At 40.0% G+C, this 27,772-nt stretch overlaps 1 protein-coding gene and 1 long non-coding RNA gene across 6 annotated transcripts in view; one reads left to right on the forward strand and one right to left on the reverse strand.

The window, feature by feature from the left end:
• The window catches only part of LOC105475133 (uncharacterized), a 32,893-nt gene extending 18,029 nt beyond the window's left edge, over nucleotides 1-14,864 (reverse strand). The window contains exons 1-3 of one of the 3 annotated variants that reach the window (XR_983158.2): nucleotides 14,781-14,853; nucleotides 10,355-13,302; nucleotides 8,764-8,859 (exon numbers count right to left, since the gene is read on the reverse strand). This is a non-coding gene — a long non-coding RNA (uncharacterized lncRNA). Of the gene's footprint in view, nucleotides 1-8,763; nucleotides 13,303-14,780 lie in introns of all 3 variants that reach the window. The other 2 variants (XR_011624910.1, XR_011624909.1) reach the window with 2 other exon arrangements.
• Nucleotides 14,865-14,982: 118 nt separating this feature from the next.
• The window catches only part of LOC105475134 (ankyrin repeat domain 31), a 162,312-nt gene continuing 149,522 nt past the window's right edge, over nucleotides 14,983-27,772 (forward strand). For 2 of the 3 annotated variants that reach the window (XM_011730158.3, XM_011730155.3), the window contains exons 1-2: nucleotides 14,983-15,311; nucleotides 21,510-21,583. In XM_011730158.3, the coding sequence (XP_011728460.2) occupies nucleotides 15,208-15,311; nucleotides 21,510-21,583 (178 nt within the window). In that variant the 5' untranslated portion in view covers nucleotides 14,983-15,207. The remainder of the gene's footprint in view (nucleotides 15,312-21,509; nucleotides 21,584-27,772) is intronic. The other variant, XM_011730157.3, reaches the window with a different exon arrangement.

Genomic DNA, 27,772 nt, shown 5'->3' on the forward strand with positions numbered 1-27,772 from the left:
AAGGTGTAAGGAAGGTATCCAGTTTCAGTTTTCTGCATATGGCTAGTCAGTTTTCCCAACACTATTTATTAAATAGGGACTCCTTTCCCCATTGCTTGTATTTGTCAGGTTTGTCAAAGATCAGATGGTTGTATATGTGTGGAATTATTTCTGAGGCCTCTGTTCTGTTCCACTGGTCTATATATCTGTTTTGGTACCAGTATCGTGCTGTTTTGGTTATTGTAGCTTTGCAGTATAGTTTGAAGTCAGGCAGCATGATGTCTCCAGCTTTGTTCTTTTTGCTTAGGATTGTCTTGGCTATACTAGGTCTTTTTTGGTAGCACATGAAATTTAAAGTAGTTTTTTCTAATCCTGTGAAAAAAGTCAACGGTAGCTTGATGGGAAAAGCATTGAATCTATAAATTACTCTGGGAAGTATGGCCATTTTCACGATATTGATTCTTTCTATCCATGAGCATGGAATGTTTTTCCATTTGTTTGTCTTCTCTTATTTCCTTGAGCAGTGGTTTGTAGTTCTACTTGAAGAGGTCCTTCATGTCCCTTGTAAGGTGTATTCCTAGGTATTTTATTCTCCTTGTAGCAATTGTGAATGGGAGTTTACTCATGATTTGGCTCTCTATTATTGATGTATAGAAATGCTTGTGATTTTTTGCACATTGATTTTGTATCCTGAGACTTTGCTGAAGTTGCTTATCAGCTTAAGGAGTTTTTGGGCTAAGATGATGGGGTTTTCTAAATATACAATCTTGTCATCTGCTAACAGAGACAGTCTGGCTTCCTCCCTTCCTATCTGAATACTCTTTATTTCTTTCTCTTGCCTGATTGCCCTGGCCAGAACTTCCAATACTATGTTGAATAGGAGTGGTGAGAGAGGGCATCCTTGTCTCGTGCTGGTTTTCAAAGGGAATGCTTCCAGTTTTTGCCCATTCAGTATTATATTAGCTGTGGATTTGTCATAAATAGCTGTTATTATTTTGAAATACGTTCCATCAATACCTAGTTTATTTAGTGTTTTTGAGCATGAAGTGGTGTTGAATTTTATCGAAGGCATTTTCTGCATCTATTGAGATAATCATGTAATTTTTATCATTGTTTCTGTTTATGTGATGGATTATGTTTATTGATTTGTGTATGTTGAACCAGCCTTGCGTCCTAGGGATGAAGCCGACTTGATCGTGGTGGATAAGCTTTTTGATGTGCTGCTGGATTCGGCTTGACAGTAATTTATAGAGGATTTTCATATCGATCTTCATCAGGGATATTGACCTGAAATTTTCTCTTTTTGTTGTGTGTCTGCCAGGTTTTGGTATCAGGATGATGCTGGCCTTATACAATGAGTTAGGGAGAAGTCCCTCTTTTTCTATTGTTTGGAATAGTTTCAGAAGGAATGGTAGCAGCTCCTCTTTGTACCTCTGGTAGAATTCAGCTGTGAATCTGTCTGGTCCTGGGCTTTTTTTTGGTTGGTAGGCTATTAATTACTGTCTCAATTTTAGAACTTGTTATTGGTCTATTCAGGGATTCGACTTCTTCTTGGTTTAGAGTTGGGAAGGTGTATGTGTCCAGGAATTTATCCATTTCTTCTAGATTTTCTAGTTTATTTGTGTAGAGGTGTTTATATTATTCTCTGATGGTAGTTTGTATTTCTGTGGGATCAGTGGTGATATCCCCTTTACCATTTTATATTGTGTCTATTTGATTCTTCTCTCTTTTCTTCTTTATTAGTCTGGCTAGTGGTCTATTTTAATCTTTTCAAAAAATCAGCTGCTGGATTCACTGATTTTTTGGAGGGTTTTTCATGTCTCTATCTCCTTCAGTTCTGTTCTGATCTTAGTTATTTCTTGTCTTCTGCTAGCCTTAGAATTTGTTAGATCTTCCTTCTCTAGTTCTTTTAACTGTGATGTTAGGGTGTTGGTTTTAGACCTTTTCCGCTTTCTCCTGTGGGCATTTAGTGCTATAAATTTCCCTCTAAACACTGCTTTAGCTGTGTCCCAGAGACTCCGGTACATTGTGTCTTTGTTCTCATTGTTTTCAAAGAACTTATTTATTTCTGCCTTAATTTTGTTATTTACCTAGTAGTCATTCAAGAGCAGGTTGTTCAGATTCCATGTAGGTGTGTGGTTTTGAGTGAGTTTCTTAATCCTGAGTTATAATTTGATTGCACCGTGGTCTGAGAGACTGTTTGTTATGATTTCCATTCTTTTGCATGCTGAGAAGTATTTTACTTCCAATTATGTGGTCAGTTTTAGAATAAGTGTGATGTGGTGAGAATAATGTATATTCTGTTGATTTGAGGTGGAGAGTTCTGTAGATGTCTATTAGGTCTGCTTGGTCCAAAGTTGAGTTCAAGTCCTGAATATCCTTGTTAATTTTCTCTCTCATTGATCTGTCTAATATTGGAAGTGGGGTGTTAAAGTCTCCCAATATTACTGTGTGGGAGTCTAAGTCTCTTTGTAGGTTGCTAAGAACTTGCTTTACGAATCTGGGTGCTCCTGTAATAGATGCATATATATTTAGGATAGTTAGCTCTTCTTTTTGCATTAATCCCTTTACCATTATGTAATGCCCTTCTTTGTCTTTTTTGATCTTTGTTGGTTTAAAGTCTGTTTTATCAGAAACTAGGATTGCAACCCCTGGTTTTTTTTTTCTTTCCATTTGCTTAGTAAATATTGCTGAATCCCTTTATTTTGAGCCTATGTGTGTCTTTGCACTGATACGGATTTTCTGAATACAGCACACCAATGGGTCCTTACCCTTTATCCAATTTGCTGGTTAGTGTCTTTTATTTGTGGCATATATCCCTTTTACATTTAAGGTTAATATTGCTATATGTGAATTTGATCCTGTCATTATGATACTAGCTGGTTACTTTGCACATTAGTTAATGCAGTTTCTTCACCATGTCAATGGTCTTTACATTTTGGTATGTTTTTGCAGTGGCTGGTACCAGTTTTTCCTTTACATATTAGTGCTTCCTTCAGGAGCTCTTGTAAGGCAGGCCTGGTGGTGACAAAATTCCTCAGCATTTTTTGCTTGTCTGTAAAGAATTTTATTTCTCCTTCGCTTATGAAGGTTAGTTTGGCTGGATATGAAATTCTGGGTTGAAAATTCGTTTCTTTAAGAATGTCAAACATTGGCCTCCACTCTCTTCTGGCTTGTAGGATTTCTGCAGAGAGATCTGCTATTAGTTTGATGGGCTTCCCTTTGTCGGTAATCTGACCTTTCTCTCTGGCTGCCCATAACATTTTTCCCATCATTTCAACCTTGGTGAATCTGACGATTATGTACCTTTGGGTTGCTCTTCAGCAACCCAGCCTCAGTAATGGCAGATGCCCCTCCCCTCACCAATCTGGAGCATTTCAGGTCAACTTCAGACTGTTGTGCTGGCAGCGAGAATTTCAAGCCAGTGGATCTTAGCTTGTTGGGTTCCATAGGGGTGGGATCCGTTGAGACAGACCACTTGGCTCCCTGGCTTTAGCTCCCTTTCCAGGGGAGTGAATGGTTCTGTCTTGCTGGCATTCAGGTGCTACTGGCGTATGAAAAAACACTCCTGCAGCTAGCTCAGTGTCTGCCCAAACGGCTGCCCAGTTTTGTGCTTGAAACCCAGTGCCCTGCTGGTGTAGGCACCCGAGGGTATCTCCTGTCTGTGGGTTGGAAAGACCATGGGAAAAAAGTAGTATCTAGGCTGAATAGCACCATCCCTCAAGGCACAGTCCTTCACGGCTTCTCTTGGCTAGGGGAGGGAGTTCCCTGACCCTTTGCCCTTCCTGGGAGAGATGACACCCCACCCTGCTTCTGCTCACCCTCTGTGAGCTGCACCCACTCTCTAACCAGTCACAGTGAGATGAGCTGGGTACCTCACTTAGAAATGCAGAAATCACCCTCCTTCTGCGTTGATCTCGAAGGGAGCTGCAGACCGGAGCTGTTCCTATTTGGCCATCTTGCCAGTCGCCCAAGGCTAATCTTTTTAACCCAAGGTGTTGTAACAATATGGAAAAAAAATAAACTTTGTTCCTTACCTCATTACATACACAAAAAAACTGAGATAAACAGAACTCAATGTAAAGTTAGAACCATAGTGCTTCCAGGAGAAAACAAAAGAGAATAAGAGAATATCCTCATGACTTTGGCTTAAGCAAAGATTTCTAACCCAAGACACAAAAAACACTATACTGGGTTTGATAGTATCCCCCCAAAATTTATTTCCTTTGCAAAGCCTCTGAATGTGACTGTATTTGGCCAGATGCAGTGGCTCATGCATGTAGTCCCAGAACGTTGGGAGGTTGAGGTGGGTGGATCACCTGAGGTCAGGAGTTTGAGACCAGTCTGGCTAACATGGCAAAACCCCATCTCTACTAAAAATTCAAAAATTAGCTGGGTGTGGTGGCAGATGCCTGTAATCCCAGCTACTTGGGAGGCTGTGGCAGGACAATCACTTGAACTTGGGAAGAGGAGGTTGCAGTGACCTGAGATTGTGCCACTAGACTCCAGTCTGGGTGACAGAACAAGACTCTGTTCTGACCACCGAAAAAAAAAAAAAAAAAATGTGACTGTATTTGGAAATAAAGTCATTGCAATTGTAATTAGTTAAGGTGAGTTTATATTGGAGCAAGGTGGACCTTAATCCAATACGATTGGTGTCCTTATAAGAAGAGAAGAGACCCAGAGACAAAAACAGACAAGAACACCAGGTCATGATGAAGGCAGAGATTGGAGTGATGCATCTACAAGCGAAGGAATGCCACGAATTGTGGCCAAGGTCAGAAGCTAAGAGAAAGGCATGGAACAGATTGTTCTCTACAACCTTCAGAGAGAGCATGGCCCCATCCACATCCTGATTTTAGATTGCTGGCCTCCAGAAGGGTGAGATAACAAATCTCATTATTGGCCGGGCACAGTGGCTCATGCCTGTAATCCCAGCACTTTGGGAGGCTGAGGCAGGTGGATCATGAGGTCAGGAGACCAAGACCATCCTGGCCAACACGGTGAAACCCTGTCTCTACTAAAAATACAAAAACTAGCTGGGTGTGGTGGCGTGTGCCTGTAATCCCAGCTACTCAGGAGGCTGAGGCAGGAGAATTGCTTGAACCCGGGAGGCAGAGGTTGCAGTAAGCCGAGATTGCACCACTGCACTCTAGCCTGGTGACAGAGTGAAACTCTGTTTTTTTTTTTTTTTTTTTTTGAGACGGAGGCTCGCTCTGTCGCCCAGGCTGGATGGAGTGCAGTGGCTGGATCTCAGCTCACTGCAAGCTCCGCCTCCCGGGTTTACGCCATTCTCCTGCCTCAGCCTCCCGAGTAGCTGGGACTACAGGCGCCCACCACCTCGCCCGGCTAGTTTTTTGTATTTTTTAGTAGAGACGGGGTTTCACTGTGTTAGCCAGGATGGTCTCGATCTCCTGACCTCGTGATCCGCCCGTCTCGGCCTCCCAAAGTGCTGGGATTACAGGCTTGAGCCACCGCGCCTGGCCGAAACTCTGTCTTAAAAAACAAATACATAAATAAATAAAAAATAAATATCTGTTGTTTTAAGCCATCCAGTTTGTGGCAATTTGTTAATTACAGCCTTAGGAAACTAATACCTGCACTGATCATAAAAGAAAAAAAACTGATAAATTGGAAAGTATCCTAATTAAAACCTTTTTACTCATCAAAAGACACTATTAAGAGGCCAGGTGTGGTGGCACAAACCTAATTCCAGCAGTTTGAGAGTCCTAGATGGGCAGATTGCTTAAGCCCAGGAGTTCCAAACCAGCCTGGTCAACATGACAAAACCCTGTCTCTACAAAAAATAAAAAAATTAGCCAGGCATGGTGGTGTGTGCCTGTAGTCTCAGCCACGTGGAAGGGTGGAGGGGGCTGAGGTGGAAGGATCACTTGAGCCCAGGAAGTGGAGGCTGCAGTGAGTCATGTTCATTGTCACTGCACTTCAGCAGCCTGGGTGACAAAGGGAGACCCCATCTGTTAAAAAAAAAACATAGACAAGCCAGAGACTAATAAAAATATTCATGATACAGATATTTGATAAAGGCCTCATATCCAGAATATGTAAAGGAATGTTAGAAATTGATAATAAAAATACAAACAGCCCAATGGAAAAGTGTGCAAGAAATCTGAATAGACACTTCCCAAAAGGTGTGTAGACGGCCAACAAGCACACAAAAATTTGCTAGTATTATTAGGCATGAGGGAAATGCAAATTAATACCACGGTGAGATACTATTTCATATCCATTGAAATGGCTGGCACATAAAAGACTGACAATACCAAATGATCGTGAAGATATGACGCAAAGGGAACTTGCATATGTTGCTGTTGGGAGTGGTACTCTCTTTGGAGAACTATAAGGTAGTTTTTTAATAAAGTTAAACATATACCTATCATATGACCAGAGATTTTGCTCATCAGGTATTTATGTACCCAAAGAGAAATGAAACCATACACTCACAAAAAAGTTTCAACAGGAATGTTGATAGCAATCTTATTCATTACAGTGTCCAAACTGAAAATAACTCATGTCCATTAACAAGAGAATGCACTGAACAAATTCGGTCTATTTGTGTAATAAAACAATGCTCAGCAACAAAAAGGAATGACCTGGTGCAAACAATGTGGGTGAATCTCGAAAACATAAAACTAAGTAAAAGAAAAGTGCATACAGGGTGATTTCATTTATATGAAAAACTATTATTTGTAGGTGGATTTTGAGGACAGGGCAGGCAGGAGTGATGGAAATATTCTTGATCTTGTTTTAAGTACTCAGGTGGTTGAGTGTGTGTGTGTCTCTGTGTGTGTGTGCATGCACAAAGAGAGAGTCAAAAATCATTGAACTGCATTCTTTTACTATGTGAAGATTCTGATTAACCTCTTGTGGCTGGGAGTTTTTGTGGGTATAGCTGGCATTTTTTTCTACAGTGGCAGACCTACTAATACGTTAGTCTAAATCTATTTATATGGCTGTCTCAGGTCTACACAAAGAAGATCCCATTATCATGTATTTATTTGGCAATCTTATCAGTCCAGAAGTTATTAAAATTTCTCTTTTTATTATGTGTTATTCATGTAAATTATACTTTTAAGATTCAAGCTATTGCTTGTGTATTGCCTTTTTTTCCCACCTACAACTCCCATTCTCTTCCTTTAGAGTTGAGTATGCTGTTAAACGAAATAAATATAGAAATATTATGGCTCAGAAAACACATTGAACTGAACACATAAGATTTGTGTATTTCACTGTATGTCCATTATACCTCAATAAAAGAAGAAATTAAAAAATTGTGTTGTTCTGCAGTATCAGGATCAGGTGGTGTCTTGGTATGTGTGGAGGGCTTTATTTATACCTTCTTATCTCTTTAACCTTCCTAAATAACCACAAATAAACACAGAATCGAAGATAAAGCCACAAATATGCTATGTAAGCAGTTATCTCTAGGTGTATAGACAGTCCTAATACACAGCTGTATTTCATTCTTTGTAATGACAGCAGAGTATTTCACTGCATAATCCCCTAATGATGAACACTTACTTTGTTTCCAACTTTTCAAAATTGCAGTTGGCGCAAGCATATTGGTAATATAGGAATAAATTGCTAAAAGTGGAAAGGCTATCTCTAGGGGTATATACATATAAAATTTTTTTTTTTTTTTTTTTTTTTTTTAAGAGAGTATCTCTCTGTTGCCCAGGCTGGAGTGCAGTGGTACAATCTCGGCTCACTGGAACCTCTGCCTCCCAGGTTCACACAATTATCCTGCCTCAGTCTCCCAAGTAGCTGGGACTACAGGCATGTGCCACTATGCCCTTCTAGGTTTTGTATTTTTAGTAAAGACAGGTTTTCACCATGTTGGCCAGGCTGCTCTTAAACTCCTGACCTCAAATGATCCACCTGCCTCAGCCTCCCAAACTGCTGGGATTATAGGCGCGAGCCACCGTGCCCGGCCCATGTGAAACACTTTGATAGATGTTGCCAAACTGCTCTCCAAAAAAGATTGAACTCATCTGTTCTCCCTCCACGAGTATAGGAGAACACCTATTTTCCCCAATCATTGCCAGTGCTGAGCATTATCAATCTTTTTTAAAAATCCTTGCCAGACTAATAGATAAAATAAACCAATAAATGTGTCATTGGTTGTTTTAATGTTTATTTCTTTAATTATGACTTAGGTTAAGTGTGTTTTAAAATCCAATGTTTTAATCAGTTACTATCACAGAAAAAGACCAGATGTGGGGAGGAACAGAAATGGAAAGACTTTGAAATACAGACTTCTTAGCATTTGGGCCATCAATGAGTATCACATGTCTGGACAAGCAGACAAGGAGGAAGCTGTCAAACTTGTTAAACTAGTTGACAAAGCCAATGTCATGTTCTCTAGGCTGTTGCATTTGAGTCTGTAATTCTTTTTGACTCTGTCATGGCCTTATTACTTTGCCAATTTTTGATGCCAACATTACATTGTGTTTCTAAGGAGAAAGTAATCTAAGAATCCTTAAAAACTCTTGATGATACATAATAGTCATTTATTGTCTGTGTTCCAATATTGTTTTTTTCACATCATAATAAATTATACAATGTTGTAAGGTATTTCTTCTGAGACAGAAGATCAGTGTATAACTATTGCCCCTTAACAATTAACCCTTTCTGCTTCTGAAGAAACATTATTTATAGTCTAATAGACTAAACAATGAATAACTGTAATAGTAGAGACCACATAGAATAGCAACAACATCTTGCAGGCATCTGGAGCAATGGGTTGGGAGGGTTGTTATAATTTACCTCTAGGTGTGTCTAGTCCTCTGATTCTCCTTTGTGAAATGCCAAGTGTTTTTTCAATCATCCTCTGCTGATTTTATGGGCTTCATTATAATATACCTTTTAATCAATTGCCAGAATAACAGATGCCATTAGTGATTCTTCAGAGGTTTTTCATCTTGGAAATACTAATTATATACAGGCTATCATCTGAAATTTCACAGTACTGAAACCACCTTTGCAAAATTATAACTTAGGAAATTATGACAGTGAAAGAAATCCAACCTAATCAACTTCATCTTGCTTCTAACCTTTCAGCTGTCCTTGTTCATTCCCGGGTATAGGCCAAACTAACTTTGGGAAGGAGTTCAGTCCATGGTTTGACTCTGAAACAAAATTGAAAATACCCCTTTCCTGAAAAGACCCCCTTCTTGCCTGGGACCAGTCTGTCTTTTCAGGACTAACAAGTTAGCTACAAGATTAGAAATTACAATTTGGGGGTCATGTAGCCTTTGGCTTCAAGAGTCTGAACCTCCCCAAATTGCTCCTGGGTATAACATCACTATTGTAAAACCTAAAATCAGTGCCTGAGATATTTTGCAGACCCTGAGCTTGATGGATCAGCTGACACCACCCAGACCGATTAAGCTGGCTCAACCAGTTCTGCCATCCACTCAGGAACACAAGACAGCAAGAAAACCTAACTTCCACCTGCTATGATTCCATCTCCAACCTGACCAATCAGCACTCCCCACTACCCAAGCCCTTACCGCCAAATTATCTTTCAAAACTCTGATCCCCGAATGCTCGGCAAGAGTGATTTGAGTAATAACAAAACTTTGGTCTCCTGCATAGCAGGCTCTGCGTGAATTACTCTCATTGCAATTCCCCTCTCTTCCCCTGTCTTGATAAATTGGCTCTGTCTAGGCAGCAGGCAAGGAGAACCCATTGGGTGGTTACAGTACTTCTAACTTTCTGAAGTGTTTTATATCTATTTCATGCCATTTTAAATTAAAATTGAATGTATTAAATTCTGCACTAAGAAGAGACAGCCTATAGGAGTTGTGGTTGACATATCCCCACACATATGAATCAGCTATAATAATCGCTAAAAAACAAATTTAGGGCCGGGTGCTGTAGCTTACCCCTGTAGTCTTAGCACTTTGGGAGGCTGAGGCGGGTGAATCACCTGAGGTCAGGAGTTTGAGACCAGCCTGGCCAACATGGCAAAGCCCCGTCTCTACTAAAAAAATACAAAAATTAGCCAGGCGTGGTGGCACATGCCTGTAATCCCAGCTAGGTGGGAGGCTGACGCAGGAGAATTGCTTGAACCTGGGAGACAGAGGTTGCAGTGAGCCGAGATCGCACCATTGTGCTCCAGCCTGGGCAACAAAAGTGGAACTCCATCTCATAAATAAATAAATATAAAAACAAATTTAGGTACTGAACCAACACTTAATCATGTCTAAACTTGTCTTTGTGTGCTCCAACATTTTGCAGTTTTTGAGAAAAGATTTGTTAGGCAGGAATCTAGACCCAACATGGCGGCATTACCCGGCGTAGCAGGCCTTTTGTTAAAGACGCCCTTCACCCTTGTACACACCCGCAGACTTACATTCATCAGAGTTCTGGTTGGGCAACCACATTCCCCCATGACCGGCAGCTCACCTGCATTTCACAAGGTCGTAAACAGCCGTTTCAGTTAAACAGTTTCCAAAGACCCCTTCCTCATGACATTGCAGTTTCAAGACCCCCCAGGACTTGTTTTGCACAATGAACTTCCCCATCGCTCAAGCTATAAAAGGTCCTTACCCTCCTCCCTCAGTGCGACTTCCTCGGCCTGTACCTTTGGACCAAGGAACCTCGCCCACAAGCCCTAATAAAGGCTATTCTCACTGCCATTTGCCTTGTGTCTTCATTCCCAGTTTGGCTCTGGCCTCAGTTTACCTTTACAATTTCACATATCCTGATTTTTCAGTTACATACTTATTCCCATCCATTAAAAAAGTTTACATGACAGTTTTAATTTGTGCCAAACATGTGAATTGCTTGGGTTAATGGATTAGTAACTTATTTTTGTTTAACAAAAAAGTCTAAGTCTTTGAGAAAATTATTCTTTTGGAAAGTTTTTTTTTTTTTTTTTTTTTTTTTGATAGGGCCTCACTCTGTCATCCAGGCTGGAGTGCAGTGGTGCAATCATAGCTCACTGCGACTCCTGGGCTCAAGGGATCCTCCTGCTTCAACCTCCTGAGTAGCTGGGTCAAATGTGCGCCACCAATTCTGGCTAATTTATTTTTATTTTTGTAGAGATGGGGGTCTATGTTGCCCAGGCTCCTCAACTCAAGTGATCCTCCCATCTCTGCCTCCCAAAGTACTGGGATTACAAATATGAACCATTGTACCCTGTCGGGCAACTGTATTTTAAAATACTTATGGAATACTTGGTGATATACCTCATATAGCTTTATTTTGGGGAGAAATATTACTAAGGTGAAAAGTGGCTGTTGGATTTAGTCTCTTAGAGATTCATGTTGTGTTATGATAAATCGAATCTTCCATGCAAGTCTCATCTCTTACAGTTCTAGGATCTGAAGTAACCTGGATAGGAAATAAATAATATGAAGCTATAGGCAGGGAAGAATCTTAATTATAAAAGCAAAATATATTGTGTAATCACAAAACAATGAGCCTTCTTTTTCTTTCTAATCATCAAAAAAAAATTTTTAATTCACCTTTACAACAAGAATTCCCCAAGAGGACTTTTTTCTTGTAAGATTATAGCCTAAATGGAGTAGAGCAAGTAAAATTTAATTATATTTCTTAAAAATTATGGCCAGGTGTGGTGGCTCAGGCCCGTAATCCCAGCACTTTGGGAGGCCGAGGTGGGTGAATCACCTGAGGTCAGGAGTTCGAGGTCAGCATGACCAAAATGGAGAAACCCCGTCTCTACTAAAAATACAAAATTAGCCGGGTGAGGTGGCACATGCCTGTAATCCCAGCTATAATCTCGGGAGGCTGAAGCAGGAGAATCACTTGAACCCGGGAGGTGGGAGGTTGCAGTGAGCCAAGATCGCACTATAGCACTCCAGCCTGGGCAACAAGAGCGAAACTCTGTCTCAAAAAAAAAAAAATTTTTTTTCCCCTCATCAACTATGGTTATTCTGAATATAAATTGTGTAGGAAAGGCAGGATAAAGTTTTTTTTCATTATTAATTTTAGAATAATAAATGGTGTCTAGCAACCTCCAAAAGTAGCCAATTATTATTTTTTAACAATAATGTTTACAGGCTTTTACATATTCGGCAATGTTTTAATCTATTTGAAAATTCAAACTAATTTGAAAGAAAGCTGAGCTCTATTTCCTTTGAAACAGTTTCAGTACCTGATTCCTGTCATTCCTGAAATACCTGGGAAACCTCTCCTTGGTTCAGTTACATGATTCAACTCAACCTGCTTAAACCAGTTTGAATTGTACTGCAGCCTAGATTCCTAAAAACAGATCTTCTGTCCATTTTTCCACCTCTGTCCTGCACTGAAACTTTGGATTTTATAAAAACAAACAAAAAAAGGTTTATTTAAAATCACACTGGCATTTATGAGGCTCATCTCTGCCATTTATTTTTCATTCTTTGAATCATAGCAACTCTCTTGAATAAAAGGAGAATAGATGATGCAAAAATAACTGACTTTTTCCCACCAAAGGAGAAAGCGTTTTTTAAAAAGAATGTGAATTTCAGGCCCAGAAGGTTATCTATAGCAGATCCTCGAATAACATTTCTTTCAATGGTGTTTCAACACTGATGAGGAAAGAAAATTATTATACTTCCCAGCCAGGGCCGCTGTGTATGTGGAGTTTTCATGTTCTCCCCATGTCAGCGTGGAGTTTCCTCCAAGTATTTCAGTTTCCTCTCACATCCCAAAGATGTGTATGTTAGGCTCATTGGCCTATCTAAATGGTCTCAGAATGAGTGAGTGTGTGTGTGTGTGAGTGAGCGCGCTCTTCAATGGAACGGCCTCCTGTGCGGGGCTGGCTCCTGCCTTGAGCCCTGAGCTGCCAGGACAGGCTCCAGCCACCCTCAACCCTGAACTGGAATGATTAGGTAAATAATTATCTTATTTGTTTTTATTAGTCTTTCTTAAATACATATTTTTATTAATCTTTCTTAAATATATATGGCATTTCCTATATATATTTATTAAATATATATATTTAATATATATAGAGCTCACAGTTATTTCAATGTTTAATATTAAAGGTGTTTTGGTGTTTATTTGTAAGTTTGGCAATGTTTTTGTGACCAGAAATATGTTATAAGAACTTAACTCTCATATATAACAATTAGATCATGGTAAAATTGGTTTTCTTGTAAGTCATTTTGCTTAAAGTCGCAGTTTCCAAGAACCTACTGACAGACATTAAGTGAGGACTTATTGTACTTAGCTTGTTATCAGCTGTTTGGAGCAAGTGCTGTTACTGGTGGAGTCATCTTTCCCTCTGGGGCAAATGGAGCCACTCACCACCATTTACTGGATATGCATCCCCCAATTCCTGTGAAGGCAGAGCTGGATAATTAAAAAGAATGGGTGAAGTGGGCATAGTGGCATGAAACCGTAGTTCCAGCTATTTGGGAGGGTGAGGTGGGAGGACAGCTTGAGCTCAGGAGTTGGAGACCAGCTTGAGCAACGTAGAAGAATGAACTAATGAATTAATTAAACAGTGGGTGAGCAGGAAAGGTGACAGGAATTTAGGTCTGATTTAGACATGGAGGGCATAAATGGACTACTGTAAAAAAAAAAAAACAAACCCCAGGTCTAATTCTTTGCATATTATTACTGTTCTGCCTAATTTACGGAGTTGAGGTGAGGAATTTTATTTAAGTAAGTTACTTATTCAAGTAAGTTTATTTATTTTTTATTTTTTGTTTTTTGAGACATGGTATGACTCTATTGCTCAGGCTGGAGTGCGTTTGCTCAATCATAGCTCATCAGAACCTCAAACTCCTGGGCTCAAGCGATCCCCTGCCTCAACCTCCTGAGTAACAGGGACTACAGGCCCATGCTACCATGCCCTGCTAATTAAAACAAATTTTTTGTAGAGATAGGGGTCTCACTATGTTGCCCAGGCTGGTCTTGAACTTGTAGTCTCAAGCAATCCTCCTGCCTCAGCCTCCAAAGCATTGAGGTTACAGGTATGAGCCACCACCCCCAGCCTCAAGTTAAGTTTAGAAGATAATCACCAATCAAGTATTTTAAATAGCAGTGGCTTAAATATAAATAGCAAAAACACAAAATATTAATAATGGCAAAGCTACTCCATAAAGTGAAAAGGGCAATGAATTGGGAAGTCAGAAATCTCTAGCTCCATCCATTTATGACAAAACTTAAGACTTCGTATGTGCCAGATGCTGGAGACTCCAAGGTGAATACTAAACGCTTGCTATGGGAAAACAACTTGGTCTTTTCTTGAACCTTCTCACTTGGCAAGTGGAAGCTCACTTGGCTTTGTTTTGAATTAGTTTGAATTAAAAATGTTCAACTAGACTGAAACACATCAAATATATAAAATTCTAGTACTTCATTAAAACACAATTTACTACTTTTGGAGGTTGCTAGGCATTACTATTATTCTAAAAACTGATAAAAGGGGAAAAAATAAAGCATCTATCCTGCCTTTCCTGCATAATCTATCTGTATTTCAGGTAACCGAAGAGTTGTTGAGAGAAAAAAAAATACAAAATACATCACTGAGATTAGTTGAGAGCTAAAACTTCTGATAAACATTATCTGTTTGTCTACCTCAGGGGACACTTGAAAAGAGGCTGTCAAGGGATTAAAGGGAAAGCAAGCGCTTAGTGGGCTGCAAAAACACTCGTTAGGTCTAAGGTCGCACTCTGGCTCCAGAATGCCAGGGCTGCTGGGGCGGGCAGGAGCTGACAGCTCTTCCGTATCTGGGGCTCACAAGCATCAGGTGCATGGCAGGTCACCCTCCCGGCCAAGGGTGTTAAGCAGGCTCGCCTGAGTTCTGGGTGCGGCCCGCCTACCTTTCCAGTCTCTGCAGCAGCAACCCCAGTCCCCTCTACGGCTAGCAACCGAGAATGGGAAACCGCGAAAAAGACACGCTGCGGCAGGCCACGCCCAGAGCAGGCCTGCGCGTACCGCCGCCCACTTCCGGCCGCGGGAGCTGGGGGAGGGGCCGAGCGCTGCACAGGGCTCAGACGTGTGACGAGGGGCTGCCCCCTGCCGGCAGCGAGCGGCGGGACCCGCGGGCCGCTTCTCGGACGACGACTCTGCCGCGCTTGCGGCCCTCTGCACCCTCCTCAGCAGCCCTGCGACAAGGCCCGGCTCCTGCTGCGATTATATTATTTTTATTTTTAACTCACAATTTCCTCTGGCCCTCAAAATGTTTTTTTGTTTGCGGGCAAGAGGGAGTTAGAGGAGGGTAAAAAAGACTTTGAATGTGAGGCAAAGATGGAGGAAGGCGTCCAGGACCCAGACTGGGACAGTGATGAAACCGTGATAGAGGGTTCAGTGACGGAGAGCGACCTGGAAGAAAAGGAGCTGCGCTGGAGAAGGTGACCATCATTAGGGCCACAGTGCCCGAACCCTCGCGCCGGGGCGGCCCAGGGGCCCTCTGAGAGGGTCAGAGTTTTGAGTGGAGATCATGACCAGAACATGTGCTTGTGGGCAGGATCAGAGCCTTGTGGGGCAGGCGTGCCTGAGCTGAGAGCTCATAAATAAGCAACCACAGTCTGTCCCCACCTACCCCCAACCAGCTAGGGACAAAATGAGTTTTGTACTAGGTGGCTTTGTAGCATTTTTCAAAAGGCGTTCCTTTTGGGGGGCTTTAAGTCTTTTTGCACAAGCAAAAAAGATCTGGGGTCTGAACTTAACTGCATTTTGCTTCAAGAGACTTGTAGCTCAGTTCTGGGAAAATGGGTAACGGTTTCTCTGAAGAAAAAGGATGCGTGATGGGGAAACTGGACCCTGCCAAACTGGAAGCAAATAGTTTCATACGAATCCAAAAAAGTCGGTATTTCAGGTTATCAAAACCTTTCTCTAGCATATTCTCTGTGCTAGACACAGGGAAAAGAGAGCAGGGATGAGGCCACTAGGTCTGTTTCATGTAAGGGCTGTGTCTGGGACTTAAGTTGGATCATACACAGAATTAGGCGATTCTCCTTTCCCTCTCTCTCCTCTCCAGGATTCTCCTGGCCCCTTTCCTCATCATACCCACTTGCCAGTTCATATAATCAGAAAGACAGGTTTCTTTGAGTGCTAGCCTTTTCACTATAGAGCAGTTCCTTACAACGGGGACAGCCTTTAGCGCAAAGAGTTAAGAAAAGAGAGAAAAAAGGAGGATTCTCTCCAAGCTTTTAAGGCCATACAGATCCGTTTTCCCAGTTCCTCTGGTAGAAGGACATTTTCTCTTGAGTTTTAAGTTCCCCAGTTGCCATGGTTGGTGGCATGGTTGGTGCCTGCTCTGAGGCTAGGGCCAGCCTTGGGGCAGGGCTGGGAGGTAAGAGAGAAAACAAAATAAAACCCTGGGCTTTCCCCTATACCTTCTGGCATGCAGGGGTCATTTTCCTTGGTCTTCTGGATAAAAATAGGTTTACCATCTGTGCCCACTGGATGGTTCAAAGCTGAAAGGCAAAAAAGAACTAAAAAAACCGAAAACAAACTGAAACTCATCAATAAATGGGTTGTTATTCAGATTTCAACTTCAGTCCCCAATCTACCTGCTATTGTTTACTTTTCAAGGTTCTCAAGTAGTTTTAAAAAAATGTTCATTCGCCGGGCGCGGTGGCTCAAGCCTGTAATCCCAGCACTTTGGGAGGCCGAGACGGGCGGATCACGAGGTCAGGAGATCAAGACCATCCTGGCTAACACGGTGAAACCCCGTCTCTACTAAAAAATACAAAAAATTAGCCGGGCGAGGTGCCGGGCGACTGTAGTCCCAGCTGCTCGGGAGGCTGAGGCGGGAGAATGGCGTAAACCCGGGAGGCGGAGCTTGCAGTGAGCTGAGATCAGGCCACAGCACTCCAGCCTGGGTGACAGAGCGAGACTCCGTCTCAAAAAAAAAAAAAAAAAAAAAAAAAAAAATTCATTCATAGTTTTTGGTTGTAATGAGAAATAGGCAGAGGTTGCAGTGAGCCAAAATGACTCCACTGCACACCAGCCTGGACGACAGAGTGAGACTGCATCTCAAAAAAAAAATAACAAAATAAAAGTACCAGCAAGACTTTCTATTGAACTAGACAACTGATTCCAAAGTTTGTATGGTAAAATAATTAAAAGCAATTAGGAAAGGTCTGAAAAATAAGAACAATAAGGAGGTAATGACCTACAGGATATTAAAATATTTTCTGATATAAAATATTTTAAATATGATACTGGCACATAAAGTGACAGATCAATAAACAGCATAAAAGCCCCCAAAATAAAATCACATACGTATGGGAATTTAGTATATTAAAGAGGTGGCATCTCAAACCGGTGAGGAAATGATGGGATTTTTCAAAAAATGATATTGGGACAATGAAGGATATATGTAGAAAATAGTTTAGTTGAATCCATACTTTACACTGTGCTCCAAAAAAATTCCATATGAATCAAAGATTTAAATGTTAAAAAAAAAAAAAAGTATTACAAGAAGCCAAGGAGGGATTATTTTATAACTGTGGAGGAAGAAAGGCATAATTATAATACAAAACTCAAAAAATTTCAATTATCAAGATTACAAATACATATACTCTTTGACACAGTGCTTCTATTTTTAGAAAATAGTTTTACCTCTGTCCTCCAACATATATACACTTAGAAAATATCTCTGAAAGGGTTACAGAACAAACACCTTGGTTGCCTGTGGGAAAGAAAGTTTATATTTGAGGGGACAGGGAGATGTTTTACTACATACCCTATTATATTGTTTGTTTTGGAGACAGGATCTTACGCTGTTGTCCAGTCTGGAATGCAATAGTGCAATCATAGCTCACTGAAGCCTCTAACTCCTAGGGCAAAGTGATCTTCCTGCCTCAGCTCCCTGAGTAGTGAGGACTATGAGCATGAGTAATCATGCCCAGTCTATACTGGTTTTTGAATTTTGAACCATATAAATATACTGTCTATTCAAAAACACTATAGGAAACATGGGCAATAAAAAGAAGCATGAATGAGATAGAAATCTGATCTAATTCTACCTGTATTAAGACTTTGGTATATTTTCTTCCAGCTTTCTATATAGGCTTTTGTGTGTGCACCTATAATTCTTTTACAAAGTTTGAATCAATTTGTACAAGTTTACAGTTTTCACTTAACATTATTTTTAAACATTTGCAATGTCATTAAAATTCTTCCCTAAATTATTGATAGTTTTCTGTCATAAAGATATAATTTATTGAAGCATTATATGATTCTAAAACAAAACATTTCGTTTTTTAAATTTTTTGTTATTGCAAATAACTCTGAGATAATTTCCTTAAACATTAAATGTTGGGGTTTTTAAAAATAATTTCCTTAGGAAAGAATCAGGACTTTATTATATATATATTTTTTTGAGATGGAGTCTTGTTCTATCACCCAGGCTTGAGTGATCTCAGCTCACGGCAGCTTCCACCCACCCAGGTTCAAGCCATTCTCCTGCCTGGGCCTGCTGAGTAGCTGGGACTATAGGCACACACCACCATGCCCAGCTAATTTTTGTATTTTTAGTATAGATGGGGTTTCACCGTGATGGCCAGGCTGGTCCCGAACTCCTGACTTCAAGTGATCTCCCCACTTCAGCCTGCCAAAGTGCTGGGATTACAGGCATGAGCCATTGCACCCGGCCCTTATTGGTACTTTTATTGGTATAATGTTAATTTTTTATGTTTACATATTAGAATATTAACATATTTATATTAGTTTTTTCATTTTTAATTAAGATTGTAGTAGGGGCAGAAATTCTGCCTTTCCCCTCATAGGACCCTGGTTAAGCCTAAGAATTAAATATGAAATAGATTAAATACTTTAAATATTAAAACTTCTGTAAATTTAAAATAAGTTTTATGGGACACAGGAGTCCTCATAAGGAAATGAAGACCCAAAGAAATAGCAAAACCTGGTCGGGCATGGTAGCTCATGTGTGTTATCCCAACACTATGGGAGGCTGAGGTGGGCAGATCACTTGAGGTCAGGAGTTCGAGACCAGCCTGGCCAACAAGGTGAAAACCTGTCTCTATTAAAAATACAAAAATTAACCGGACATAGTGGCATGCACCTGTAGTCCCAGCTACTCAGGAGGCTGAGGCAGGAGAATAGCTTGAACCCGGGAGGTGGAGGTTGCAGTAAGCTGAGATCATATCACTGTACTCCAGCCTGGGCAACAGAGCAAGACTCCCATCTCAAAAAAAGAAAAAAAAAAAAAAAAGAAATGGCAAAACGTTTATGCTTTTGTATTAGGTTAAACAGAGAGGCAGTTGTGGAAAAGTAACTAAATTATGTAGGGAGGCTAAAGGAAGATAAGAATTATTTTAACAAGATCTGTTTGTACAGAATTCTCTTGACTATTGAAAAATGTTTCTTTTCTCCTACAGGGAGGGCATCTTTTACATAGGAGTTTTTATCTCCTGTTTTCAAGAAGAAAAAGGGAAGCATCTGCTGTTTTTCAAGTTGCCTTTAGCTCAGAGTAATCCGTATGTCACAGTGGCTTATTTTGGGGTGGCATATTCTGTCACCCTTCAAGGAGGAATTTACGTAAAGTTCACCTTTTAAAGCATACAATTCTGAGTTTTGACAAACATAATTGTGTAACTACTATCACAATCAAGATATAGAATAGTGTCATTATACCCTAAAATTCTTCCATACCCCTTTTGTGTTATTTTTAAATAAAAAAAAAAAACTCACAAAATTTGTTTGGGTGCAGTGGCTCACACCTGTAATCCCAGCATTTTGGGAGGTTGAGACCTGAAGGTCAGGAGTTTGAGACCAGCCTGGCCAATATGGTGAAACCCTGTCTCTACTAAAAATATAAAAATTAGCTGGGCCTGGTGGCAGGCAATTGTAATCTCAGCTACTCAGGAGGCTGAGGCAGGAGAATCACTTGAACCTGGGTGGTGGAGGCTGTAGTGAGCTGAGATGGCACCACTTCATTCCAGCCTGGGTGACAGAGTGACTGTGTCTGAAAAGAAACAAACAGACAAACAAAAATCTCACAACATTTTAAGAGGTAAACTTACACTTTTAGGGACATTAATAGATAGTTTTGCTTTTTGGAGGGACATTAATAGATGGTTTACTTCTTGGAAAAATGCACTATAACTGTGGTATAATTCATATTCTAATAATGAATTTTTAATCCTTAGTAATGGTCAATAGAAAAGAGCCAAGAAAATGCTTCTCTTCTTATAGCAGGAGCCTGTACTCACTCTCACAGAGGGTGTGTTATAACAGAAAAGTTAAGGACTGGAGTCATTTTCATTGCCAATTTTTCTGATGCTGAGAACTATTGGAAAGTTTTGGGTGTGTGTTTTTGTTTTTAGAGACAGTGTCTCACTTTGTCACTTAGGCTGGAGTGCAATGGCCTGATCATAGCTCACTGCAGCCTTGAACTGGTCTCAAGCCATCTTCTTGCTTCAACCTCCTGAGTAGCTGGGATTACAAGCATGAGTGACAGTATCTGGCTTAATTTTTCATTTTTCATAAACAGCCATCTTGAGTATGAAGTAGTATCTCGTGGTTTTGATTTGCATTTCCCCAACAATTAGTGATGATGAACATCTTTTCATGTACTTGTTGGCTATTTGTATTTCCTCTTTGCAGAAATGTCTATTCAAGTCTTTTGTCCATTTTCTGCCCATTTAAATAGAAAAGATAAATATTTTAGTTTGCCTAATAGCATACTCATGGCATATCATGCTTATTTTCATAGCTCTGTATCCCTTACTAGATTTGGAGCTTCCTGGGGGCAAGGACTGTGTGTCTTCTCTCTTTGTTACTGTGATGTTCCCTTGAACATAGTAAGAAGTAAACCCAAAAATTAAAGGAATCTGGGCCAGGTATGGTGGCTCATTCCTGTAATCCCAGCACTTTGGGAGGTCAAGGCAGGATCATTTAAGCTCAGGAGTTCAAGACCAGCCTGGGCAACATGATAAGACCCTGGCTCTACAAAAAAATATATTAAAAAAATAGCCAGGCATGGTGGTGCACACCTGTAGTCCCAGCTACTTGGGAGGCTGAGGCCGGAGGATCTCTTGAGCCCAGAGTTTGAAGTGAGCCAAGGTCATGCCACTGCACTACAGCTTGGGTGACAGAGAGAGACCATGTCTCAAAATAAATAAATAAAGGAATTCTGTCAGTGCATACTATGAAAACATATACTCAGATGTAATCCTGGAATATTAATCTCAGGTTCTCTGGTATAGAGAAATGTGAAGGAAAAAAAGCCACGAACACTAGTCCCTCAAATGATCTCGTTTTATCTCTTTTCAAAAAGTTATTAAGGTTTATTAGACTAGAGACAGTGATATTTGTCCCTTACCCCCAAATATTAAAAAATAATAACAGAATATTTGTAAAATTAACATGACTATATACATGAGTCTTTATTTTTCATCTTGGGTGTGTTTTCAATCAAATTGTACATTTCTGAAATAACACTTTGAAATAGAAACATTAATAGTGGTATAACTAAGAATTTTAGCAAGCTTTGGTATAATACAAATGATGGTTAAAATGTAGTCTTTGTTTAAGATACATTAACAACTTGTGTCTTCCCTTTTGGTATTTGAAAGGTTGCTGTTTGATCAAGACACAGCTCTTAAATCTGAGTTCAGTCTGCATCCTGATACAAGAGGAATGTGCGAAGGTGAGAATGATTCTTTTCATTAAGTAGTCCCTTTAGTTTCCCAGTAAGTCCTCATTTAATGTCATTGATAGGTTCTTGGAAACTGAGACGTTAAGCAAAATAAATTATAAGGAAACCAATTTTACCATAAGCTAATTGTTATAAATAACCGTTAAGCTTCTATAACATATTTCTGGTCACAAGAACATCACTGAACCTAAATAAATACCAACACACTTCTGATAGTAAACATTGAAATAAATGTGAGCTATATATACATTTAAGAAAGATTAATACAAACGAGTAACGTAATTGTTTACCCAGTTATTCCACTTCAGGGTTGAGTGTCACCGAAGCCTATCCTGGCAGCTCAGGGCTCAAGGCAGGAGTCAACCCTGGACTGGAGGCCACTCCATTGAAGAATGCACGCACGCACACACACACACACACACTCACACACACACACACAGACACACATACACACACTTGTATTGGGACCATTTAGACATGCCACTGAACCTAATAGGCACATCTTTGGGATGTGGGAAGAAACTGGAGGACCTGCAGGAAACCCATGCAAACATGGGGAGAACATACAAATTCCACAGACAGTGGCCCATGCTGGGAATTGATGTTTTTTTTTGAGACGGAGTCTCGCTCTGTTGCTCAGGCTGGAGTACAGTGGCATGATCTCGGCTCACTGTAACCTTTGCCTCCTCGGTTCAAGTGATTCTTCTGCCTCAGCCTCACGAGTAACTGGGACTATGTGTGCGCACCACCAGACTCGGCTGAATTTTGTATTTTTAGTAGAGATGGGGTTTCACCATATTGGCCAGGCTGGTCTCGAACTCCTGACCTCGTGATCCGCCCACCTCGGCCTTTCAAAATGCTGGGTTTACAGGCGTGAGTTGATTTTTTAAAATCAATGTTGAAATGAAGTTATTCAAGGACCTGCTGATTACCATTTCATTAACTCCTCTTTTCATCCTTAGTCTTGTTCCTTAATTTTAACAGACTTAGTTTATTAGGGCCTGTTAGACTAGGGACAGCATTGGGGATCATAACTTCCACAAGATGCTAAAGATTCCTAGAAAGGGCAACGGAGGTATTGAAGTGCCACCCATATAACCTTTTTTCTTTTCCAAATCTCTAGCCTAACCCTAGAACCTGTCTATTTGTAAAAGTAAATAATGCTTTTTAATAACCAGTCTTATTTTTCTAGATTAAAATTAGGGCACACACATCCTTAGTAAATATGTATTGTAAACGTGCCTTTCTTCTACCAATTCACTAAACTTCCTGAGGCCACTTCTAGGTTGATTTAAACATTTCTAGAAAAATCTATCACCGATAGTCCTTGTTCAGAAAGACCAATTCTGTGGTAGTTGTTTAAATGATAGGTTGTTTCTCTTTATAGTTTCTTCCTGTGAGCCTTTAAAAAAATCTTTTTTTGGAGGATGTGTGGAAATAAGTGTGAAATAGAAAAACAAAATTCCTAAACATCCACAAAGGTCTTCTAACTTTTGTGTATTTATGGTTCACAGTCTTTTCACTGTACATCATCTCACCTGATACCTAGGTGGGAAGTTACAGTTTCATCTTGGAGTGCGTTTTCTCACATGTAATTGGAAGGGACAGTGTATAATACTGATCTCCAGGATGCCTTCTTATGATGTATAAAGTACCACTAGAAAGGAGTTAGAGGTCTGTTTCAATATTCCAACCAAGTTTAATTTTTTTTTCTTTTCCAAATGGATAAATCTTTACTATGTCGCTGGTTATTAAAAATATTAAAATATAAAAGTATATCATGTAGAAAATGAAAGGTCATGTTCCTTACTCTTCCCTATAATTCTACTCCCAATGAAGTTTATTTAAGCACAAGATCCATGATTCAAAAGGAAAACTAGCAATCATTTTTTAGACTCATTTATTTCTACTAAATGACAGATTGCTCTACATTCAACATCTACATACAAAAAAAGTTATAAAATTGTCCTTGGTTTTGCAAAGATAAATGAAAAACACTAAAATTCTCCAGTCAAACAAGGCATGCAAGGATTTTTATGTTTTTTTTTTTGTGTGTGTGTGTGTTAAAATAGAGCAAAATAACTTACTGCATTATAAAGGTAAGAGCTGAGTGAGCATGCTACTAATGGAGAAAGTGGGTATTTTCACATAGCCAGTGTTTTTTTCCCTCCTAACTTCATTTGATGTCAGTCAAAACCTTTCACTGGCCATATAGTAAAACAAAAGAATGCAATATGTTTGTGTACATACACTAGTTACTTTATGTACAGTAAAGCAATGGTCTCCAACCTTTTTGGCACCAGGGCCCAATTTCATGGAAGATAATTTTTCCAAGGATGGTGGTTGGGGGTATGGTTTTAGGATGAAACTGCTCCATCTCAGGTCATCAGGCATTAGAGTCTTATAAAGAGTCTGCAACCTGGATCCCGCCCATGTGCAGTTAACAGTAGGGTTTGCACTCCTATGAGAATCTAATGCTACTACTGATGAGATAGGAGGTGGAGCTCAGGTAATAATGGTGGCTCGCCTGCTGCTTACCTTCTACCGTGTAGCCTGATTCATAACAGGCCACGGATGGTTCTGGTCCATGGTCCAGAGATAGGGGACCCCTGCAGTAAAGGAATAGAGAAGGGAAAATGAAACACTAGAGAAAACTATGCTATATTAGGATATGGTAGAATGAAATTGTTTTCTAACTGAGAATGTATTTCTGGTCTGTAAAAATAGAGTTATGGAGTAAAGTACCAGGTTTTCTTTCTTTTTTTAATTTTTAATTTTTAAGTTTGTGGGTACATAGTAGGTTATATATTTATGGGGTATATGAGATATTTAGGCATGATAATCACATCAGGGTAAATGGGGTATCCATCACTTTAAGCATTTATCCTTTATATTTCAAACAATCCAATTATATTCTTTTATTATTTTACAATGTACAATTAATTAATTTTGACTCTACTCACTCTGTTGTGCTAGCAAACAGTAGGTCTTATTCATTCTTTCTATTTTTTTTGTACCCATTAACCATCCCTACATCCTCCTCAGCCCCCAATATTTTTCCCAGCCTCTGGTAACCATCCTTCTACTTCTTATCTCCATGAGTTCAATTGTTGTGATTTTTGGTTCCCACAAATAAGTGAGAATATGTGAAGTTTGTGTTTTTGTTCCTGGCTTATTTCACTTGTGACCTGCAGTTCCATCCACGTTGCAAATGATAGAATCTCATTCTTTTTCATGGCTGAATAGTACTCTACTGTGTATATATATCACATTTCCTTTATCCATTTATCTGCTGATGGACACGTAGGTTGCTTGCAAATCTTGGTTCTTGTGAATAGTGCTAAAATAAACATGGGAGTTCAGATATCTCTTTAATATACCGATTTTCTTTCTTTTGGAAAGGAAAATCCCAGATACCTAGGAGTGGGATTGCTGGATTGTATGGTAGCTATATTTCTGTTTTTGTGAGGGATTGCCAAAGTGTTTTCCACAGTGATTGTACTAATTTACATTCCCACCAACAGTGTATGATGGTTCACTTTTCTCCACATCTTCACCAGCATTTGTTATTGCCTGTTGTTTGCATAAAGGCCATTTTTAACTGGAGTGAGATGATATTTCATTGTAGTTTTGATTTGTATTTCTCTGATGATCCATGATGTTGACTACCTTTTCATATATCTGTTTATCATTTGTATGTCTTCTTTTGAGACATGTTTGTTCAGATCTTTTGCCCATTTTAAAATCCAATTATTGTATTTTTTTCCTATAGAGTTGTTTGAACTCCTTAGGTATTCTGGTTATTAATTCCTTGTCACATGGATAGTTTGCAAATATTTTCTCCCATTCTGTGATATCAGGGTAATACTGTCCACCACTGGGATAGACCTAAAGTACTCCCGTAGCCACCACCACTGGTTCAGACCTGAACCCAGCAGGGTACTGAGTCTTGTCCAAGGCCTGCTGTAGCCATTACCTGGCTACCACCTATGTTCACTACAGCTCTACAATCAGCAGGTAGCAAAACCAGCCAGGCTTGTGTCCTTCCCTTCAGTGCAGTGAGCTCCCCTAATCCTCACGCAGGTCTAGAGATGCTGTCTGGGAGCCAGAGACTGGAATAAAAACCCTTAGAAATTTACCTGGTATTCTATTCTACTGTGGCTGAGCTGGCATTCAAACCAAGAGACACAGTCCTTCCCACTCTTCCTTCCCCTTTCCATGGGTGGAAGAGCCTCAACCCCATGGCCACCACTACTATAGGTCCAAGGCAGAATACTGCCAGGCTACTGCCAGTGTTCACTTAATGCCCTAGGGCTCTTCAGTCAGCTTGTGGTGAATGCTGTCAGGTCCGGAACCCACCCTTCAGGGCACTGGGCTCCCCTCTGGCCCAGGGCAGGTCCAGAAATGCTGTTCAAGGTCTTCTCAAATCAGTGATCTCAAAAGCCTCCTTGGTGCTCTATGCATTGTGGCTGAGTGCATACCTAAGGTGTAAGACAAAGTCCCCTTTACTTTTCCCTCTACCCTTCTCAAGCAGAAGGCCTCCTCCACCTTTCTCACCATAGCCACCATAGCTGTCAGTATGCTAGGTCTCACCTGAAACCACATGTCGGAGTCTTAGGTTTTCTTTTAAGTAGACACCTCCTATCTCCTCTTGGAACACATCAGTTTTATCTTCATCCACATTTGTGCTTGTGTCATTGGTTGCCTGTCAAATTGGAATCTAATCTGTCTCATTGACAAACCCTGTCATTCACAATAGGCTTTCATTAGTTTACTAAGTGGTGTATGACTCCTAATCCTAAACTGTACCACATGACCATCCTGCCTGCTGCCTTCAAATTAATATGGTCATTGTTCTTAGTATTGACTCCTTGGTCAACAAAAAGTCCTTAGGGATTTTGTTGACCATGGCGATCAACGGAGTCTCTCCACCTGCTGGTATACAAAAGAGGTACTAGGTCCATGTTGGAGTCTACCTCATCCTTTTACATTGCTACGTATTATTCCTGCCAAGACCAGCTTGGTCAGGGAGACCCTGACCCAGCAGCACTAGAGGAATTAAAGACACACACACAGAAATATAGAGGTGTGAAGTGGAAAATCAGGGGTCTCACAGCCTTCAGAGCTGAGAGCCCTGAACAGAGATTTACCCACATATTTATTAACAGCAAGCCAGTCATTAGCATTGCTTCTATAGATGTTAGATTAACTAAAAGTATCCCTTATGGGAAATGAAGGGATGGGCTGAAATAAAGGGATGGGTTGGCCTAGTTATCTGCAGCAGGAGCATGTCCTTAAGGCACAGATTGCTCATGCTGTCGTTTGTGGTTTAAGAACGCCTTTAAGCAGTTTTCTGCCCTGGGTGGGCCACGTGTTCCTTGCCCTCATTCCGGTAAACCCACAACCTTCCAGCATGGGTGTTTTGGCCATCATGAACATGTCACAGTGCTGCAGAGATTTTGTTTATGGCCAGGTTTGGGGCCAGTTTATGGCCAGATTTTGGTGGGCCTATTCCCAACAATTCCATTGTATGAATGTACCTTATTTAATGAATTAGTGATATTTAATGTTTTTCAATACTATTACAAAATATGAATATATTAATAGTTATACCTTTGCCTGCTTTTCTGATTATTTCCTTAGAATAACTATCTAAAACTTTGTGCTCAGCTCTTGACATATATTTCCCCCTAAAAAGATGTCTCCTTCTCCCTACAATCAATACAGGACATAATTCAGTCTGTGTCAAATAAAAAGTATCTGATTTAGTTTTGCATTTTCAAAGAATACCAGTGTTAGGCCTATTTTAATATTGATAATTCATAATTTTTTGTGTGTGTGAATTGCCTGCATCTGTCTCCAAATTATTTTCATTTTATTATTGATTTATAAGAGCATTTTATGTATTAAAGATAGCAAATCTTTGTCATATATATTGTGAATAGTTTTACCCAGTTTTCTGGTTATCTTTTAATATTATTCATGATATATTTTGCAGTGAAGAAATTTTAAGTTTTTGTGTAGTAAAAGCTGTTGGTCTTCTCTTTTAGGGTTTGTTCTTTCTCTATCAGACTTAGAAATACTTCAGTGATCTCAAAACCATAAAGAGATATTTTTAATCTTTATTTCCATTGATTATATTTATAGCTTTTATATTTTTAACATTTGGAGTATTTTGGC

Source organism: Macaca nemestrina, chromosome 6 (genome assembly GCF_043159975.1).
Source record: "Macaca nemestrina isolate mMacNem1 chromosome 6, mMacNem.hap1, whole genome shotgun sequence".
NCBI classification, from domain to species: Eukaryota; Metazoa; Chordata; class Mammalia; order Primates; family Cercopithecidae; genus Macaca; species Macaca nemestrina.